General features: G+C 50.4%; 1 protein-coding gene across 1 annotated transcript in view; it reads left to right on the forward strand.

Annotated features, from left to right (window-relative positions):
- LOC124023529 (laminin subunit alpha-5-like) overlaps nt 1-22,635 on the forward strand; it is a 38,722-nt gene that overhangs the window by 11,509 nt on the left and 4,578 nt on the right. The window contains exon 2 of the mRNA XM_046337927.1: nt 732-884. Within this exon, the coding sequence (XP_046193883.1) occupies nt 732-884 (153 nt within the window). The remainder of the gene's footprint in view (nt 1-731; nt 885-22,635) is intronic.

Consider the following 22,635-nt stretch of genomic DNA (forward strand, 5'->3'; position numbering starts at 1 on the left):
CACAGAGACACGGAGACAGAGACACGGAGACAGAGACACGGAGACAGAGACACGGAGAAACAGAGACGGAGAGAGAGACACGTGGACACAGAGACAGAGAGAGAGACACATGGACACATGGACACAGAGACAGAGAGAGAGACACATGGACACAGAGACAGAGAGACAGAGAGAGAGAGACACGTGGACAGAGAGACAGAGAGAGAGACACGTGGACACAGAGACAGAGAGAGAGAGACGTGGACACATGGACACAGAGACAGAGAGAGAGACACGTGGACACATGGACACAGAGACAGAGAGAGAGACACGTGGACACAGAGACAGAGAGAGAGACACGTGGACACAGAGACAGAGACAGAGAGTGACACGTGGACACATGGACACAGAGACAGAGAGAGAGACACGTGGACACATGGACACAGGGACAGAGACAGAGACAGAGAGAGAGAGAGAGAGAGAGAGAGAGAGAGAGAGAGAGAGAGAGAGAGAGAGAGAGAGAGAGAGAGAGAGAGAGAGAGAGAGAGAGAGAGAGAGACGGAGAGAGAGAGATTTGAGCCTTTAGACTGGTTGTTTTAGAAGCGAAAGGTCACCCGAGAATTCTACTCAATACTCCATTGAGGTCATTGTCTTGGTTAGTTCTGTGATAAGGAATGATTGAAGTCAATATGTGAATGATGCTGTATACACCCTCCCTAAACTTCTAAACTCAGTGGTCTGTGCGTCCTCAGGGTCAGTACTGTGACACCTGCGCCATGGGGGACAGTGACAGAGCCCATCCCATCTCCAATGCCATCGACGGGACAGAGAGGTGGTGGCAGAGCCCTCCTCTCTCCCGCAGCACTGATTTCAACCAGGTCAACGTTACCCTGGACCTGGGACAGGTAAGACATTATACTTTACATGTACACACACACACACTCCCCCCCCCCCCCAACTCTACTTCTTTCTCTCTCACGTATCTGTCATTGTGTTGTGTTGTCACTGTAACCTACTGTTAGACTGTACCACCTGTCATCTGATGCACCACACAGAGCTGTGTTCTTTTGTTGTTTCTGTGGAGGTGTACAGTTACACCTGGAAACTGCTCTTCTCTTCTCCTCTCTGTTATCCTCTACTCTCTCTGTCTCTCTCTCTCTCTCTCTCTCTCTCTCTCTCTCTCTCTCTCTCTCTCTCTCTCTCTCTCTCTCTCTCTCTCTCTCTCTCTCTCTGTCTCTCTCGCTCTCCCTCTCTCTCTCTCTCGCTCTCTCTCTCTCTCTCTCTCTCTCTCTCTCTCTCTCTCTCTCTCTCTCTCTCTCTCTCTCTCTCTCTCTGTCTCTGTCTCTCTCTCTCTCTCTCTGTCTCTCTCGCTCGCTCGCTCTCTCTCTCTTTCTGTCTCTCTCTGTCTCTCTCTGTCTCTCTCTCTCTCTCTGTCTCTCTCGCTCGCTCTCCCTCTCTCTCTCTCTCTCTCTCTCTCTCTCTCTCTCTCTCTCTCTCTCTCTCTCTCTCTCTCTCTCTCTCTCTCTCTCTCTCTCTCTCTCTCTCTCTCTCTCTCTCTCTGTCAATTCAATTCAAGGGCTTTATTGGCATGGTAAACATGTGTTAACATTGCCAAAGCAAGTGAGGTAGATAATATATAAAGTGAATATATAATATGCTTTGTGGGGTGTGTTTGTGTTTGTGTTTGTGAACAGAGCCCCAGGACCAGCTTGCTTAGGGGACTCTTCTCCAGGTTCATCTCTCTGTAGGTGATGGCTTTGTTATGGAAGGTTTGGGAATCACTTCCTTTTAGGTGGTTGTAGAATTTAACGGCTCTTTTCTGGATTTGGATAAATACCGGGTATTGGCCTAATTCTGCTCTGCATTATTTGGTGTTTTGCGTTGTACACAGGGGATATTTTTGCAAAATTCTGCGTGCAGACTCTCCATTTGGTGTTTGTCCCATTTTGTGAATTCTTGGTTGGTGAGCGGACCCAAGAACTCACAACTATAAAGGGCAGTGGGTTCTGTAACTGATTCAAGTACTTTTAGCCAGATCCTAATTGGTATGTCAAATTTTATGTTCCTTTTGATGGCATAGAAGGCCCTTCTCACCTTGTCTCTCAGATCGTTCACAGCTTTGTGGAAGTTACCTGTGGCGCTGATGTTTAGGCCAAGGATTGTATAGTTTTATGTGTGTTCTAGGGCAACGGTGTCTGGATAGAAATTGTATTTGTGGTCCTGGCGAATGGACCTTTTTTGGAACACCATTATTTTGGTCTTACTGAGATTTACTGTCAGGTCCCAGGTCTGACAGAATCTGTGCAGAAGATCTAGGTGCTGCTGTAGGACCTCCTTGTTTGGGGACTGAAGCACCAGATCATCAGCAAACAGTAGACATTTGACTTCACATTCTAGTAGGGTGAGGCTGGGTGCTGCAGACTTTTCTAGTGCCCTCGCCAATTCGTTGATAGACATGTTGAAGAGGGTGGGGCTTAAGCTGCATCCCTGTCTCACCCCACGGCCCTGTGGAAGGAAATGTGTGTGTTTTTTTGTTGTTTGTGTACATGGATTTTATAATGTCGTATCTTTTACCCCCAACACCACTTTCCATCAGTTTGTATAGCAGATCCTCATGCCAAATTGAGTCTAAAGCTTTTTTGAAATCAACAAAGCATGAGAAGACTTTGCCTTTGTTTTGGTTTGTTTGTTTGTCAATTAGGGTGTGCAGGGTGAATACGTGGTCTGTCCTACGTTAATTTGGTAAAAAGCCAATTTGACATTTGCTCCGTACATTGTTTTCACTGAGGAAATGTATGAGTCTGCTTTTAATGATAATGCAGAGGATTATCCCAAGGTTGCTGTTGACACATATCCCACGGTAGTTATTGGGGTCAAATTTGTCTCCACTTTTGTGGATTGTGGTGATCAGTCCTTGGTTCCAAATATAGTAAGTATAAGTATAGCTCAATGGAGTATTGAGCAGAATTCTCGGGTACACTGGTATACAGTACTGAGATATACACTGGTATACAGTACTGATATATACATTGGTATACAGTACTGAGATATACACACTGGTATACAGTACTGAGATATACACTGGTATACAGTACTGAGATATACATTGGTATACAGTACTGAGATATACACTGGTATACAGTACTGAGATATACACTGGTATACAGTACTGAGATATACACTGGTATACAGTACTGATATATACACTGGTATACAGTACTGAGATATACACTGGTATACAGTACTGAGATATACACTGGTATACAGTACTGAGATATAATCGTTCTGTCTCTAGCTAAAGTAGGACATTGTTTTTCACATGCAGCAGATGGCATGGTGCCAACAGGGCAGCAACACTGTTGGGAACTCAACGCTTCCTGGCATTGATACGGACTGTTTTTATATTTCACTACTTACCGATAGATTACGTCCCCAAATAGCACCCTGTTCCCTACGTAGTACACTGACTTTTGACCAGGGCACAAAAGTAGTGCACACTATAGGGAATAGGGTGCCATAGGGCTCTGGTTAAAAGTAGTGCACACTATAGGGAATAGGGTGCCATAGGGCTCTGGTTAAAAGTAGTGCACTATATAGGGAATAGGTGGCCGTTTGGGACTCAAACCTGGGTGGAAATGCTCAGTACTCAGTCTCTCTCTCTCTCTCTCTCTCTCTCTCTCTCTCTCTCTCTCTCTCTCTCTCTCTCTCTCTCTCTCTCTCTCTCTCTCTCTCTCTCTCTCTCTCTCTCTCTCTCTCTCTCTCTCTCTCTCTCTCTCTCTCTCTGTCTCTCTCTCTCTCTTTCTCTGTCTCTCAATTCAATTCAGTTCAGGGGCTTTATTGGCATGGGAAACATGTGTTAACATTGCCAAAGCAAGTGAGGTAGACAACATACAAAGTTAATATATAAAGTGAAAAACAACAAAAATTAACAGTAAACATTACACATACAGAAGTTTCAAAACAATAAAGACATTACAAATGTCATATTATATATATACAGTGTTTTAACAATGTACAAATGGTTAAAGGACACAAGATAAAATAAATAAGCCTAAATATGGGTTGTATTTACAATAGTGTTTGTTCTTCACTGGTTGCCCTTTTCTCGTGACAACAGGTCACAAATCTTGCTGCTGTGATGGCACACTGTGGAATTTCACTCAGTAGATATGGCAAGGCCATGTTCACTGAGTCTGTACATAGTCAAAGATTTCCTTAATTTCAGGTCAGCCACAGTGGTCAGGTGTTCTGCCACGGTGTACTCTCTGTTTAGGGCCAGATTTGGTCTAATTGTGCTGCTGTCCCGGGGCTCTGTGGGGTCTGTTTGTGTTGCCGTCCTGGGGCTCTGTGGGGTCTGTTTGTGTTGCAGTCCTGGGGCTCTGTGGGGTCTGTTTGTGATGCCGTCCTGGGGCTCTGTGGGGTCTGTTTGTGATGACAATTACAACAATACTGAATGAACACTTATTTTAACTTAATATAATACATCAATAAAAATCCATTTAGCCTCAAATAAATAATGATAATGCAAGATAATGCAATAATGCAAGATTGGATCCCCCGAGCTGACAAGGTGAAAATCTGTCATTCTGACCCTGAACGAGGCAGTTAACCCACCGTTCCCAGGCCGTCATTGAAAATAAGAATGTGTTTTTAACTGACTTGCCTGGTTAAATAAAGGTATACTTTTTTATTTTTTATTTTTATTTTTTAAAAATCGGCAAAATCTACGCCCAAAAATACAGATTTCCGATTGTTATGAAAACTTGAAATCGGCTCTAATTAATTGGTCGACCTCTAGTATCAACCCTTACAAAAACGAAGACAATACCTAATATTCCTTATACTGGGAGTAAGGGAAGTTTCCTGCAATTCCCTAAAACACCTGAGAAAACCAAAAAGAAGGACAGGCCTTGTGACTGGGACAGGCCTTGTGACTGGGACAGGCCTTGTGACTGGGACAGGCCTTGTGGCCCAATCTGCCTATCATAAGTTAGTGGTTTCTGGCAAAGCAAGGCAGGCCTAGGTTCAGCCAAGCAGGTTTTACTTATCCCAAGTCAGCTCACACACACACACACACACACACACACACACACACACACACACACACACACACACACACACACACACACACACACACACACACACACACACACACACACACACACACACACACACACACACACACACACACACACACACACACACACACACACCCCTCTCTCTCTCTCTCTCTCTGCTCATTGTAACTGTTCCTGGCAGTAGCAGACTGACAGGCTTGGGGATAAGTGTTTAGGTCTCAGATCATCACAATGGATTCCTTGGCTGTTGCTTTACTGTACAGTACCAGCCAGTCAGAACCAGAGAAGTAGGAATTACAATGGCAAGAAAAAGTATACGAACCCTTTGGAATGACCTTTTCTGCATATATTGGTCATTAAATTTGATCTGATCATCTAAGTCACAACAATAGACAAACACAGTCTGCTTAAACTAATAACACAAACAATTATATGTTTTCATGTCTTTATTGAACACACCGTGTAAACATTCACAGTGCAGGGTGGGAAAAGTATGTGAACCCTTGGATTTAATAACTGGTTGACCCTCCTTTTGCAGCAATAACCTCAACCAAACATTTTCTGTAGTTGCGGATCGGCACCTGCACAATGGTCAGGAGGAATTTTGGACCATTCCTTTTTACAAGACTGTTTCAGTTTAGCAATATTCTTGGGATGTCTGGTGTGAACCCCTCTCTTAAGGTCATGCCACAGCATCTCAATCGGGTTGAGGTCAGGACTCTGACTGGGCCACTCCAGAAGGTCAGGACTCTGACTGGGCCACTCCAGAAGGTCAGGACTCTGACTGGGCCACTCCAGGAGGTCAGGACTCTGACTGGGCCACTCCAGAAGGTCAGGACTCTGACTGGGCCACTCCAGAAGGTCAGGACTCTGACTGGGCCACTCCAGAAGATCAGGACTCTGACTGGGCCACTCCAGAAGATCAGGACTCTGACTGGGCCACTCCAGAAGGTCAGGACTCTGACTGGGCCACTCCAGAAGGTCAGGACTCTGACTGGGCCACTCCAGAAGGTCAGGACTCTGACTGGGCCACTCAGGTTGAGGTCAGGACTCTGACTGGGCCACTCCAGAAGGTCAGGACTCTGACTGGGCCACTCCAGAAGGTCAGGACTCTGACTGGGCCACTCCAGAAGGTCAGGACTCTGACTGGGCCACTCAGGTTGAGGTCAGGACTCTGACTGGGCCACTCCAGAAGGTCAGGACTCTGACTGGGCCACTCCAGAAGGTCAGGACTCTGACTGGGCCACTCCAGAAGGTCAGGACTCTGACTGGGCCACTCAGGTTGAGGTCAGGACTCTGACTGGGCCACTCCAGAAGGTCAGGACTCTGACTGGGCCACTCCAGAAGGTCAGGACTCTGACTGGGCCACTCCAGAAGGTCAGGACTCTGACTGGGCCACTCCAGAAGGTCAGGACTCTGACTGGGCCACTCCAGAAGGTCAGGACTCTGACTGGGCCACTCCAGAAGGTCAGGACTCTGACTGGGCCACTCCAGAAGGTCAGGACTCTGACTGGGCCACTCCAGAAGGTCAGGACTCTGACTGGGCCACTCCAGAAGGTCAGGACTCTGACTGGGCCACTCCAGAAGGTCAGGACTCTGACTGGGCCACTCCAGAAGGTCAGGACTCTGACTGGGCCACTCCAGAAGGTCAGGACTCTGACTGGGCCACTCCAGAAGGTCAGGACTCTGACTGGGCCACTCCAGAAGGTCAGGACTCTGACTGGGCCACTCCAGAAGGTCAGGACTCTGACTGGGCCACCAGGTTGAGGTCAGGACTCTGACTGGGCCACTCCAGAAGGTCAGGACTCTGACTGGGCCACTCCAGAAGGTCAGGACTCTGACTGGGCCACTCCAGAAGGTCAGGACTCTGACTGGGCCACTCCAGAAGGTCAGGACTCTGACTGGGCCACAGGTTGAGGTCAGGACTCTGACTGGGCCACTCCAGAAGGTCAGGACTCTGACTGGGCCACTCCAGAAGGTCAGGACTCTGACTGGGCCACTCCAGAAGGTCAGGACTCTGACTGGGCCACTCCAGAAGGTCAGGACTCTGACTGGGCCACTCCAGAAGGTCAGGACTCTGACTGGGCCACGGTCCAGAAGGTCAGGACTCTGACTGGGCCACTCCAGAAGGTCAGGACTCTGACTGGGCCACAGGTTGAGGTCAGGACTCTGACTGGGCCACAGAAGGTCAGGACTCTGACTGGGCCACTCCAGAAGGTCAGGACTCTGACTGGGCCACTCCAGAAGGTCAGGACTCTGACTGGGCCACAGGTTGAGGTCAGGACTCTGACTGGGCCACTCCAGAAGGTCAGGACTCTGACTGGGCCACAGGTTGAGGTCAGGACTCTGACTGGGCCACTCCAGAAGGTCAGGACTCTGACTGGGCCACTCAGAAGGTCAGGACTCTGACTGGGCCACTTGAAGGTCAGGACTCTGACTGGGCCACAGGTTGAGGTCAGGACTCTGACTGGGCCACTCCAGAAGGTCAGGACTCTGACTGGGCCACTCCAGAAGGTCAGGACTCTGACTGGGCCACTCCAGAAGGTCAGAAGGTCTGACTGGGCCACTCCAGAAGGTCAGGACTCTGACTGGGCCACTCCAGAAGGTCAGGACTCTGACTGGGCCACTCCAGAAGGTCAGGACTCTGACTGGGCCACTCCAGAAGGTCAGGACTCTGACTGGGCCACTCCAGAAGGTCAGGACTCTGACTGGGCCACAGGTTGAGGTCAGGACTCTGACTGGGCCACAGGTTGAGGTCAGGACTCTGACTGGGCCACAGGTTGAGGTCAGGACTCTGACTGGGCCACAGGTTGAGGTCAGGACTCTGACTGGGTCACTCCAGAAGGTCAGGACTCTGACTGGGCCACAGGTTGAGGTCAAGACTCTGACTGGGCCACAGGTTGAGGTCAGGACTCTGACTGGGCCACAGGTTGAGGTCAGGACTCTGACTGGGCTACTCCAGAAGGTCAGGACTCTGACTGGGCCACTCCAGAAGGTCAGGACTCTGACTTGGCCACTCCAGAAGGTCAGGACTCTGACTGGGCCACTCCAGAAGGTCAGGACTCTGACTGGGCCACTCCAGAAGGTCAGGACTCTGACTGGGCCACTCCAGAAGGTCAGGACTCTGACTGGGCCACTCCAGAAGGTCAGGACTCTGACTGGGCCACTCCAGAAGGTCAGGACTCTGACTGGGCCACAGGTTGAGGTCAGGACTCTGACTGGGCCACAGGTTGAGGTCAGGACTCTGACTGGGCCACAGGTTGAGGTCAGGACTCTGACTGGGCCACAGGTTGAGGTCAGGACTCTGACTGGGTCACTCCAGAAGGTCAGGACTCTGACTGGGCCACAGGTTGAGGTCAAGACTCTGACTGGGCCACAGGTTGAGGTCAGGACTCTGACTGGGCCACAGGTTGAGGTCAGGACTCTGACTGGGCCACTCCAGAAGGTCAGGACTCTGACTGGGCCACTCCAGAAGGTCAGGACTCTGACTGGGCCACTCCAGAAGGTCAGGACTCTGACTGGGCCACTCCAGAAGGTCAGGACTCTGACTGGGCCACTCCAGAAGGTCAGGACTCTGACTGGGCCACTCCAGAAGGTCAGGACTCTGACTGGGCCACTCCAGAAGGTCAGGACTCTGACTGGGCCACTCCAGAAGGTCAGGACTCTGACTGGGCCACTCCAGAAGGTCAGGACTCTGACTGGGCCACTCCAGAAGGTCAGGACTCTGACTGGGCCACTCCAGAAGGTCAGGACTCTGACTGGGCCACTCCAGAAGGTCAGGACTCTGACTGGGCCACTCCAGAAGGTCAGGACTCTGACTGGGCCACTCCAGAAGGTCAGGACTCTGACTGGGCCACTCCAGAAGGTCAGGACTCTGACTGGGCCACTCCAGAAGGTCAGGACTCTGACTGGGCCACTCAGGTTGAGGTCAGGACTCTGACTGGGCCACTCCAGAAGGTCAGGACTCTGACTGGGCCACTCCAGAAGGTCAGGACTCTGACTGGGCCACTCCAGAAGGTCAGGACTCTGACTGGGCCACTCCAGAAGGTCAGGACTCTGACTGGGCCACTCCAGAAGGTCAGGACTCTGACTGGGCCACTCCAGAAGGTCAGGACTCTGACTGGGCCACTCCAGAAGGTCAGGACTCTGACTGGGCCACAGGTTGAGGTCAGGACTCTGACTGGGCCACTCCAGAAGGTCAGGACTCTGACTGGGCCACTCCAGAAGGTCAGGACTCTGACTGGGCCACTCCAGAAGGTCAGGACTCTGACTGGGCCACTCCAGAAGGTCAGGACTCTGACTGGGCCACTCCAGAAGGTCAGGACTCTGACTGGGCCACTCCAGAAGGTCAGGACTCTGACTGGGCCACTCCAGAAGGTCAGGACTCTGACTGGGCCACTCCAGAAGGTCAGGACTCTGACTGGGCCACTCCAGAAGGTCAGGACTCTGACTGGGCCACTCCAGAAGGTCAGGACTCTGACTGGGCCACTCCAGAAGGTCAGGACTCTGACTGGGCCACTCCAGAAGGTCAGGACTCTGACTGGGCCACAGGTTGAGGTCAGGACTCTGACTGGGCCACTCCAGAAGGTCAGGACTCTGACTGGGCCACTCCAGAAGGTCAGGACTCTGACTGGGCCACTCCAGAAGGTCAGGACTCTGACTGGGCCACTCCAGAAGGTCAGGACTCTGACTGGGCCACTCCAGAAGGTCAGGACTCTGACTGGGCCACTCCAGAAGGTCAGGACTCTGACTGGGCCACTCCAGAAGGTCAGGACTCTGACTGGGCCACAGGTTGAGGTCAGGACTCTGACTGGGCCACTCCAGAAGGTCAGGACTCTGACTGGGCCACTCCAGAAGGTCAGGACTCTGACTGGGCCACTCCAGAAGGTCAGGACTCTGACTGGGCCACTCCAGAAGGTCAGGACTCTGACTGGGCCACTCCAGAAGGTCAGGACTCTGACTGGGCCACTCCAGAAGGTCAGGACTCTGACTGGGCCACTCCAGAAGGTCAGGACTCTGACTGGGCCACTCCAGAAGGTCAGGACTCTGACTGGGCCACTCCAGAAGGTCAGGACTCTGACTGGGCCACTCAGGTTGAGGTCAGGACTCTGACTGGGCCACTCCAGAAGGTCAGGACTCTGACTGGGCCACTCCAGAAGGTCAGGACTCTGACTGGGCCACTCCAGAAGGTCAGGACTCTGACTGGGCCACAGGTTGAGGTCAGGACTCTGACTGGGCCACTCCAGAAGGTCAGGACTCTGACTGGGCCACTCCAGAAGGTCAGGACTCTGACTGGGCCACTCCAGAAGGTCAGGACTCTGACTGGGCCACTCCAGAAGGTCAGGACTCTGACTGGGCCACTCCAGAAGGTCAGGACTCTGACTGGGCCACTCCAGAAGGTCAGGACTCTGACTGGGCCACTCCAGAAGGTCAGGACTCTGACTGGGCCACTCCAGAAGGTCAGGACTCTGACTGGGCCACTCCAGAAGGTCAGGACTCTGACTGGGCCACTCCAGAAGGTCAGGACTCTGACTGGGCCACTCCAGAAGGTCAGGACTCTGACTGGGCCACTCCAGAAGGTCAGGACTCTGACTGGGCCACTCCAGAAGGTCAGGACTCTGACTGGGCCACTTCAGGACTCTGACTGGGCCACTCCAGAAGGTCAGGACTCTGACTGGGCCACTCCAGAAGGTCAGGACTCTGACTGGGCCACTCCAGAAGGTCAGGACTCTGACTGGGCCACTTCAGGACTCTGACTGGGCCACTCCTGAAGGTCAGGACTCTGACTGGGCCACTCCAGAAGGTCAGGACTCTGACTGGGCCTCCAGAAGGTCAGGACTCTGACTGGGCCACTCCAGAAGGTCAGGACTCTGACTGGGCCACTCCAGAAGGTCAGGACTCTGACTGGGCCACTCCAGAAGGTCAGGACTCTGACTGGGCCACTCCAGAAGGTCAGGACTCTGACTGGGCCACTCCAGAAGGTCAGGACTCTGACTGGGCCACTCCAGAAGGTCAGGACTCTGACTGGGCCACTCCAGAAGGTCAGGACTCTGACTGGGCCACTCCAGAAGGTCAGGACTCTGACTGGGCCACTCCAGAAGGTCAGGACTCTGACTGGGCCACTCCAGAAGGTCGGGACTCTGACTGGGCCACTCCAGAAGGTCAGGACTCTGACTGGGCCACTCCAGAAGGTCAGGACTCTGACTGGGCCACTCCAGAAGGTCAGGACTCTGACTGGGCTACTCCAGAAGGTCAGGACTCTGACTGGGCCACTCCAGAAGGTCAGGACTCTGACTGGGCCACTCCAGAAGGTCAGGACTCTGACTGGGCTACTCCAGAAGGTCAGGACTCTGACTGGGCCACTCCAGAAGGTCAGGACTCTGACTGGGCCACTCCAGAAGGTCAGGACTCTGACTGGGCCACTCCAGAAGGTCAGGACTCTGACTGGGCCACTCCAGAAGGTCAGGACTCTGACTGGGCCACTCCAGAAGGTCAGGACTCTGACTGGGCCACTCCAGAAGGTCAGGACTCTGACTGGGCCACTCCAGAAGGTCAGGACTCTGACTGGGCCACTCCAGAAGGTCAGGACTCTGACTGGGCCACAGGTTGAGGTCAGGACTCTGACTGGGCCACTCCAGAAGGTCAGGACTCTGACTGGGCCACTCCAGAAGGTCAGGACTCTGACTGGGCCACAGGTTGAGGTCAGGACTCTGACTGGGCCACAGGTTGAGGTCAGGACTCTGACTGGGCTACTCCAGAAGGTCAGGACTCTGACTGGGCCACTCCAGAAGGTCAGGACTCTGACTGGGCCACTCCAGAAGGTCAGGACTCTGACTGGGCCACTCCAGAAGGTCAGGACTCTGACTGGGCCACTCCAGAAGGTCAGGACTCTGACTGGGCCACTCCAGAAGGTCAGGACTCTGACTGGGCCACAGGTTGAGGTCAGGACTCTGACTGGGCCACTCCAGAAGGTCAGGACTCTGACTGGGCCACTCCAGAAGGTCAGGACTCTGACTGGGCCACAGGTTGAGGTCAGGACTCTGACTGGGCCACAGGTTGAGGTCAGGACTCTGACTGGGCCACTCCAGAAGGTCAGGACTCTGACTGGGCCACTCCAGAAGGTCAGGACTCTGACTGGGCCACTCCAGAAGGTCAGGACTCTGACTGGGCCACTCCAGAAGGTCAGGACTCTGACTGGGCCACTCCAGAAGGTCAGGACTCTGACTGGGCCACTCCAGAAGGTCAGGACTCTGACTGGGCCACTCCAGAAGGTCAGGACTCTGACTGGGCCACTCCAGGAGGTCAGGACTCTGACTGGGCCACTCCAGAAGGTCAGGACTCTGACTGGGCCACTCCAGAAGGTCAGGACTTGACTGGGCCACTCCAGAAGGTCAGGACTTGACTGGGCCACTCCAGAAGGTCAGGACTCTGACTGGGCCACTCCAGAAGGTCAGGACTCTGACTGGGCCACTCCAGAAGGTCAGGACTCTGACTGGGCCACTCCAGAAGGTCAGGACTCTGACTGGGCCACTCCAGAAGGTCAGGACTCTGACTGGGCCACTCCAGAAGGTCAGGACTCTGACTGGGCCACTCCAGAAGGTCAGGACTCTGACTGGGCCACTCCAGAAGGTCAGGACTCTGACTGGGCTACTCCAGAAGGTCAGGACTCTGACTGGGCCACTCCAGAAGGTCAGGACTCTGACTGGGCCACTCCAGAAGGTCAGGACTCTGACTGGGCTACTCCAGAAGGTCAGGACTCTGACTGGGCCACTCCAAAAGGTCAGACTCTGACTGGGCCACTCCAGAAGGTCAGGACTCTGACTGGGCCACTCCAGAAGGTCAGGACTCTGACTGGGCCACTCCAGAAGGTCAGGACTCTGACTGGGCCACTCCAGAAGGTCAGGACTCTGACTGGGCCACTCCAGAAGGTCAGGACTCTGACTGGGCCACTCCAGAAGGTCAGGACTCTGACTGGGCCACTCCAGAAGGTCAGGACTCTGACTGGGCCACAGGTTGAGGTCAGGACTCTGACTGGGCCACTCCAGAAGGTCAGGACTCTGACTGGGCCACTCCAGAAGGTCAGGACTCTGACTGGGCCACAGGTTGAGGTCAGGACTCTGACTGGGCCACAGGTTGAGGTCAGGACTCTGACTGGGCTACTCCAGAAGGTCAGGACTCTGACTGGGCCACTCCAGAAGGTCAGGACTCTGACTGGGCCACTCCAGAAGGTCAGGACTCTGACTGGGCCACTCCAGAAGGTCAGGACTCTGACTGGGCCACTCCAGAAGGTCAGGACTCTGACTGGGCCACTCCAGAAGGTCAGGACTCTGACTGGGCCACAGGTTGATGGTCAGGACTCTGACTGGGTCTCCAGAAGGTCAGGACTCTGACTGGGCCACTCCAGAAGGTCAGGACTCTGACTGGGCTAGGTTGAGGTCAGGACTCTGACTGGGCCACAGGTTGATGGTCAGGACTTGACTGGGCCACTCCAGAAGGTCAGGACTCTGACTGGGCCACTCCAGAAGGTCAGACTCTGACTGGGCCACTCCAGAAGGTCAGGACTCTGACTGGGCCACTCCAGAAGGTCAGGACTCTGACTGGGCCACTCCAGAAGGTCAGGACTCTGACTGGGCCACTCCAGAAGGTCAGGACTTGACTGGGCCACTCCAGAAGGTCAGGACTCTGACTGGGCCACTCCAGAAGGTCAGGACTTTGGGCCACTCCAGAAGGTCAGGACTCTGACTGGGCCACTCCAGAAGGTCAGGACTCTGACTGGGCCACTCCAGAAGGTCAGGACTCTGACTGGGCCACTCCAGAAGGTCAGGACTCTGACTGGGCCACTCCAGAAGGTCAGGACTCTGACTGGGCCACTCCAGAAGGTCAGGACTCTGACTGGGCCACTCCAGAAGGTCAGGACTCTGACTTCCAGAAGGTCAGGACTCTGACTGGGCCACTCCAGAAGGTCAGGACTCTGACTGGGCCACTCCAGAAGGTCAGGACTCTGACTGGGTCACTCCAGAAGGTCAGGACTCTGACTGGGCCACTCCAGAAGGTCAGGACTCTGACTGGGCCACTCCAGAAGGTCAGGACTCTGACTGGGCCACTCCAGAAGGTCAGGACTCTGACTGGGCCACTCCAGAAGGTCAGGACTCTGACTGGGCCACTCCAGAAGGTCAGGACTCTGACTGGGCCACTCCAGAAGGTCAGGACTCTGACTGGGTCACTGCAGAAGGTCAGGACTCTGACTGGGCCACTCCAGGAGGTGTATTTTCTTTTGTTCAAGTCATTCCTTTGTTGATTTACTTCTGTCTTCTGGGTTCTTGTCCTGTTGCATAGACTCCCCTTTTTTCTCTGTGTTATTGACTTGTTAATTGTTTACTCCATGTGTAACTCTGTGTTGTCTGTTCACACTGCTATGCTTTATCTTGGCCAGGTCACAGTTGCAAATGAGAACCTGTTCTCAACTAGCCTAACTGGTTAAATAAAGGTGAAATAAAAAAAATAAAAAATAAAAATAAACCAGACTTTACAGTTGGGATGAGGTTCTGATGTTGGTGTGCTGTGGCCTTTTTGTCTCCACACATAGTGTTGTGTGTTCCTTCCAAACACCTGTAGTTTCATCTGTCCGCAGAATATGTTTCCAGTAGCGCTGTGGAACATCCAGATGCACTTCTACAAATTTCAGACGTGCAGCAATGTTTTTTTTGGACAGCAGTGGCTTCTTCCATGGTGTCCTCCACATTAACACCATTCTTGTTTAGTGTTTTACGTATCGTAGACTCGTCAGCAGAGATGTTAGCATGTTCCAGAGATTTTTTTTTGCTGACACACTAAGATTCTTCTTAACCTCATTGAGCATTCTGCACTGTGTTTTGGCAGTCATCTTCACAGGACGACCACTCCTAGGGAGAGGAGCAACAGTGCTGATCTTTCTCCATTTATAGACAATTTTTCTTACCCTGGACTGATGAACATCAAGGCTTTTAGAGATACTTTTATAACCTTTTTCAGCTTTATGCAAGACAACAATCCTTAATCTGAGGTCTTCTGAGATCTCTTTTTGTTCGTGGAATGGTTCACATCAGGCAATGCTTCTTGTGAATAGCAAACTCACATTTTGTTTTTACAGGGCAAGGCAGCTCTAACCAATATCTCCAATGACGCCTCATTGATTGGACTCCAGGTTAGCTGACTCCAGACTCCAATTCGCTTTTGGAGAAGTCATTAGCCTAGGGGGGTTCACATACTTTTTTCCAACCTACACTGGTGAATGTTTAAATGATATATTCAACATAGACAAGAAAAATACAATTAATTTGTGTGTTATTAGTTTAAGCAGACTGTGGTTGTCTTATTGTTGTGACTTAGATGAAGATCAGATCAAATTGTATGTCAAATTCATACAGAAATCCAGATAATTCCAATCGGTTCACATACTTGTTCTTACCACTGTACATAATAGTCATTTGATCGGATCTTTATGGTCAGAATAGTACTATTAAATTACTATCTGACTCTTCCCTTGTAGGAAGAATGGATCTTTCTTGAAGAGATTTGCTGGCGATGTGATGCTCGGCTGTGGAGTGGATGGGATGTAGGGTTTCTACGGTCTGGAGTGGTTGGGATGTAGGGTTTCTACGGTCTAGTTCAGGCTGTGGAGTGGTTGGGATGTAGGGTTTCTACGGTCTGGAGTGGGTGGGATGTAGGGTTTCTACGGTCTGGAGTGGGTGGGATGTCTAGTTCAGGCTGTGGAGTGGTTGGGATGTAGGGTTTCTACGGTCTAGTTCAAGCTGTGGAGTGGTTGGGATGTAGGGTTTCTACGGTCTAGTTCAGGCTGTGGAGTGGGTTGGGATGTAGGGTTTCTACGGTCTGGAGTGGGTGAGATGTAGGGTTTCTACGGTCTGGAGTGGGTGGGATGTAGGGTTTCTACAGTCTGGAGTGGGTGAGATGTAGGGTTTCTATAGTCTGGAGTGGGTGGTATGTAGGATTTCTACAGTTTGGAGTGGGTGAGATGTAGGGTTTCTACAGTCTGGAGTGGGTGAGATGTAGGGTTTTTACAGTCTGGAGTGGGTGAGATGTAGGGTTTCTACAGTCTGGAGTGGTTGGGATGTAGGGTTTCTACGGTCTGGAGTGGGTGGGATGTAGGGTTTCTACGGTCTAGTTCAGGCGGTGGAGTGGGTGGGATGTAGGGTTTCTACGGTCTAGTTCAGGCGGTGGAGTGGGTGGGATGTAGGGTTTCTACAGTCTGGAGTGGGTGGGATGTAGGGTTGCTACGGTCTAGTTCAGGCTGTGGAGTGGGTGGGATGTAGGGTTTCTACGGTCTAGTTCAGGCTGTGGTGCATCATAGATAGCCTTTCCACATCGTTAGTTAGCCAGTCAGGAGCCGTTGGCAGTAAAGCTGTTTTTTTTGGCAGTAAAGCAGTAAAGTCTTGTTATCCATGTCACTTTCACAGCTGCCATATTTTTACTGGATCTAAAAACATGGTCCTCCCTTAGCTTTAGGGTGGGGTGGGGGGGCAGCCAGGATGTTAAGCCCATCCTTACCCCCCGCCTCCCCTCCCCCTCGGGACTCCCATTATACAGCTCTTCTAATGAGTTACTCAAGTTCCCCAGCCGCTCCTAACGATGCCCAGAAAGAGGGGGGAGGGGAGAGACAGAGGCAGGGAAATAAGTCTTCGAGCTGGGAAAGGAGACCATTCATATTCTGTCTTTGATTTAAATGTCAAATGCATTTTGAGTGTGTGTGTGTGTGTGTGTGTTGTGTGTGTGTGTGTTGTGTGCGTGTGTGTGTATCAGTCCGGTCTGTAGTCCTGCCGTTATCAGTCCGGTCTGTAGTCCTGACGTTATCAGTCCGGTCTGTAGTCCTGACGTTATCAGTCCACCTGTAGTCCTGACGTTATCAGTCCGGTCTGTAGTCCTGACGTTATCAGTCCGGTCTGTAGTCCTGACGTTATCAGTCCGGTCTGTAGTCCTGACGTTATCAGTCCGGTCTGTACTCCTGACGTTATCAGTCCGGTCTGTAGTCCTGACGTTATCAGTCCGGTCTGTAGTCCTGACGTTATCAGTCCGGTCTGTAGTCCTGACGTTATCAGTCCGGTCTGTAGTCCTGACGTTATCAGTCCGGTCTGTCACTGTGGCCCTTACTTGTACTGCCTACAGTGTAAAGCATGACAGGCTACTACATTGGCCCTCCTAACCCCCTGACAGGCTACTACATTGACCCTCCTAACCACCTGACATGCTACTACATTGGCCCTCCTAACCACCTGACAGGCTACTACATTAGCCCTCCTAACCACCTGACATGCTACTACATTGGCCCTCCTAACCACCTGACATGCTACTACATTAGCCCTCCTAACCACCTGACATGCTACTACATTAGCCCTCCTAACCACCTGACATGCTACTACATTAGCCCTCCTAACCACCTGACATGCTACTACATTGACCCTCCTAACCCCCTGACATGCTACTACATTGACCCTCCTAACCACCTGACATGCTACTACATTGGCCCTCCTAACCACCTGACATGCTACTACATTGGCCCTCCTAACCCCCTGACATGCTACTACATTAGCCCTCCTAACCACCTGACATGCTACTACATTGGCCCTCCTAACCACCTGACATGCTACTACATTGGCCCTCCTAACCACCTGACATGCTACTACATTAGCCCTCCTAACCCCCTGACATGCTACTACATTGGCCCTCCTAACCACCTGACATGCTACTACATTAGCCCTCCTAACCCCTGACATGCTACTACATTGACCCTCCTAACCCCTGACATGCTACTACATTGACCCTCCTAACCCCTGACATGCTACTACATTGGCCCTCCTAACCACCTGACATGCTACTACATTGGCCCTCCTAACCACCTGACATGCTACTACATTAGCCCTCCTAACCACCTGACATGCTACTACATTGGCCCTCCTAACCACCTGACATGCTACTACATTAGCCCTCCTAACCACCTGATATGCTACTACATTGGCCCTCCTAACCACCTGACATGCTACTACATTTACATTACATTTAAGTCATTTAGCAGACGCTCTTATCCAGACATGCGACTTACAAATTGGTGCATTCACCTTATGACATCCAGTGGAGTCACTACATTAGCCCTCCTAACCACCTGACATGCTACTACATTGGCCCTCCTAACCACCTGACATGCTACTACATTGACCCTCCTAACCACCTGACATGCTACTACATTGGCCCTCCTAACCACCTGACATGCTACTACATTGACCCTCCTAACCCCCTGACATGCTACTACATTGACCCTCCTAACCCCCTGACATGCTACTACATTGGCCCTCCTAACCCCTGACATGCTACTACATTGGCCCTCCTAACCACCTGACATGCTACTACATTAGCCCTCCTAACCCCTGACATGCTACTACATTGGCCATCCTAACCCCCTGACATGCTACTACATTAGCCCTCCTAACCCCCTGACATGCTACTACATTGGCCATCCTAACCCCCTGACATGCTACTACACTAGACTGAATCCAAACACTCATGACTTTATATGCAGTTGACTTTTACTTGCCTTTTTGCCACATTCAGTAACATGATGAGAATATTCCTGGAAAATGTCGGGTAGGTGCAACATCAGACAAACAAATGAAAATGTTTTTTTTTTTTTAAACCTTTATTTAACTAGGCAAGTCAGTTAAGAACAAATTCTTATTTTCAATGACGGCCTAGGAACAGTGGGTTAACTGGTCTAAGAACAGTGGGTTAACTGCCTTGTTCAGGGGCAGAATGACAGATTTGTACTTTCCGGTTACTAGTCCTACCCTCTAACCACTAGGCTGCCCTGCCGCCTCTACACTCTAACCACTAGGCTACCCTGCCTCCTCTACACTCTAACCACTAGGCTGCCCTTCCACCTCTACACTCTAACCACTAGGCTACCCTGCCTCCTCTACACTCTAACCACTAGGCTACCCTGCCTCCTCTACACTCTAACCACTAGGCTACCCTGCTAGCTCTACACTCTAACCACTAGGCTACCCTGCCGCCTCTACACTCTAACCACTAGGCTACCCTGCCTCCTCTACACTCTAACCACTAGGCTACCCTGCTAGCTCTACACTCTAACCACTAGGCTACCCTGCTAGCTCTACACTCTAACCACTAGGCTACCCTGCCGCCTATACACTCTAACCACTAGGCTACCCTACCTCCTCTACACTCTAACCACTAGGCTACCCTGCCGCCTCTACACTCTAACCACTAGGCTACCCTGCCTCCTCTACACTCTAACCACTAGGCTACCCTGCCTCCTCTACACTCTAACCACTAGGCTACCCTGCTAGCTCTACACTCTAACCACTAGGCTACCCTGCTAGCTCTACACTCTAACCACTAGGCTACCCTGCCACCTCTACACTCTAACCACTAGACTACCCTGCTAGCTCTACACTCTAACCACTAGGCTACCCTGCCTCCTCTACACTCTAACCACTAGGCTACCCTGCTAGCTCTACACTCTAACCACTAGGCTACCCTGCCGCCTCTACACTCTAACCACTAGGCTACCCTGCTGCCTCTACACTCTAACCACTAGGCTACCCTGCCGCCTCTACACTCTAACCACTAGGCTACCCTGCCGCCTCTACACTCTAACCACTAGGCTACCCTGCTGCCTCTACACTCTAACCACTAGGCTACCCTGCCGCCTCTACACTCTAACCACTAGGCTACCCTGCCGCCTCTACACTCTAACCACTAGGCTACCTACCTCCTCTACACTCTAACCACTAGGCTACCTACCTCCTCTACACTCTAACCACTAGGCTACCCTGCCGCCTCTACACTCTAACCACTAGGCTACCCTGCTGCCTCTACACTCTAACCACTAGGCTACCCTACCTCCTCTACACTCTAACCACTAGGCTACCCTGCCTCCTCTACACTCTAACCACTAGGCTACCCTGCCTCCTCTACACTCTAACCACTAGGCTACCCTGCCTCCTCTACACTCTAACCACTAAGCGATATTTATTATAAAACCTCAACATCTGATCTTTCAAAATACATAGAGTCCTTTTAATTTACAGCATTTCCCCCTCAGTCAGACAACAATCATTTTAACAAAAGTAGTTCAATTATCTGAAGGGATGGGAGGCGGGGGGGAGGTTCAGAACGTCTGTCAGTCTAAACCCATACAGAGGCTGTGAAGCACAGAGCCACAGAGCTTTGACGCCATGTACAGCACGTTACTGTTCAGTACTATGTTCCAATTTAGCCGTTTATCAGTGCCCAAATCTGACATTTTCAATGTGTAAAGGGTTAAATTGGGTTAGTTCTAGTGTTAAGTCTAGAATGTTAGTTGTAGATCAGGTCTGGTGGGTTCTTAGTTCTATTGTTAAGTCTAGAATGTTAGTTGTAGATCAGGTCTGGTGGGTTCTTAGTTCTATTGTTAAGTCTAGAATGTTAGTTGTAGATCAGGTCTGGTGGGTTCTTAGTTCTATTGTTAAGTCTAGAGTGTTAACTTGTAGATCAGGTCTGGTGGGTTCTTAGTTCTATTGTTAAGTCTAGAGTGTTAACTTGTAGATCAGGTCTGGTGGGTTCTTAGTTCTATTGTTAAGTCTAGAATGTTAGTTGTTGATCAGGTCTGGTGGGTTCTTAGTTCTATTGTTAAGTCTAGAATGTTAGTTGTAGATCAGGTCTGGTGGGTTCTTAGTTCTATTGTTAAGTCTAGAATGTTAGTTGTAGATCAGGTCTGGTGGGTTCTTAGTTCTATTGTTAAGTCTAGAATGTTAGTTGTTGATCAGGTCTGGTGGGTTCTTAGTTCTATTGTTAAGTCTAGAATGTTAGTTGTTGATCAGGTCTGGTGGGTTCTTAGTTCTATTGTTAAGTCTAGAATGTTAGTTGTTGATCAGGTCTGGTGGGTTCTTAGTTTTATTATTAAGTCTAGAATGTTTGTCATGCAGGTGAAAGAGGACCCAAAAGCGACTTGGCGAAAACAGAGTCTTTAATCCAGTAAAGTAAATACAAACAAAAAACACAACTTTCACTCGAAATGACGAGGACAAACTGGAGACTCGATCTTGAACAGCAGGTGAACAGCAGGTTGCCTCGGGAAGGCACTTGAACCAGACAGACTCAGACACCTGCTCACCACGCAGCATCTGAGGAAAACACGACACGACAGGGCGATACACAAACACAGCACGGTGAATTCTAGACAAGGAACCGACAGGACAGGAACGGAACACAAAGGAAGAAATAGGGACTCTAATCAGGGGAAAGGATCGGGAACAGGTGTCTAAATGATTGATTAGGGGAATAGGAACAGCTGGGAGCAGGAACGGAACGATAGAGAGAAGAGAGAGCGAGAGAGTGAGAGAGGGAGGGGGAGAGAGAGGGATAGAAAGAGGGAAAGAACCTAATAAGACCAGCAGAGGGAAACGAATAGAATGGGAAGCACAGGGACAAGACAAGATAATAAATGACAAAACATGACAATGTTAGTTGTTGATCAGGTCTGGTGGGTTCTTAGTTCTATTATTAAGTCTAGAATGTTAGTTGTTGATCAGGTCTGGTGGGTTCTTAGTTCTATTATTAAGTCTAGAATGTTAGTTGTTGATCAGGTCTGGTGGGTTCTTAGTTCTATTGTTAAGTCTAGAATGTTAGTTGTTGATCAGGTCTGGTGGGTTCTTAGTTCTATTATTAAGTCTAGAATGTTAGTTGTTGATCAGGTCTGGTGGGTTCTTAGTTCTATTATTAAGTCTAGAATGTTAGTTGTTGATCAGGTCTGAGGGGTTCTTAGTTCTATTGTTAAGTCTAGAATGTTAGTTGTTGATCAGGTCTGGTGGGTTCTTAGTTCTATTATTAAGTCTAGAATGTTAGTTGTTGATCAGGTCTGAGGGGTTCTTAGTTCTATTATTAAGTCTAGAATGTTAGTTGTTGATCCTGTCTGGTGGGTTCTTAGTTCTATTATTAAGTCTAGAATGTTAGTTGTAGATCAGGTCTGGTGGGTTCTTAGTTCTATTATTAAGTCTAGAATGTTAGTTGTTGATCAGGTCTGGTGGGTTCTTAGTTCTATTGTTAAGTCTAGAATGTTAACTTATAGATCAGGTCTGGTGGGTTCTTAGTTCTATTATTAAGTCTAGAATGTTAGTTGTTGATCAGGTCTGGTGGGTTCTTAGTTCTATTATTAAGTCTAGAATGTTAGTTGTTGATCAGGTCTGAGGGGTTCTTAGTTCTATTATTAAGTCTAGAATGTTAGTTGTTGATCAGGTCTGGTGGGTTCTTAGTTCTATTATTAAGTCTAGAATGTTAGTTGTTGATCAGGTCTGAGGGGTTCTTAGTTCTATTATTAAGTCTAGAATGTTAGTTGTTGATCAGGTCTGGTGGGTTCTTAGTTCTATTATTAAGTCTAGAATGTTAGTTGTTGATCAGGTCTGGTGGGTTCTTAGTTCTATTGTTAAGTCTAGAATGTTAGTTGTTGATCAGGTCTGGTGGGTTCTTAGTTCTATTGTTAAGTCTAGAATGTTAGTTGTAGATCAGGTCTGGTGGGTTCTTAGTTCTATTG

The sequence above is a fragment of the Oncorhynchus gorbuscha genome, linkage group LG03, assembly GCF_021184085.1.
Source record: "Oncorhynchus gorbuscha isolate QuinsamMale2020 ecotype Even-year linkage group LG03, OgorEven_v1.0, whole genome shotgun sequence".
In the NCBI taxonomy this organism is placed as follows: domain Eukaryota; kingdom Metazoa; phylum Chordata; class Actinopteri; order Salmoniformes; family Salmonidae; genus Oncorhynchus; species Oncorhynchus gorbuscha.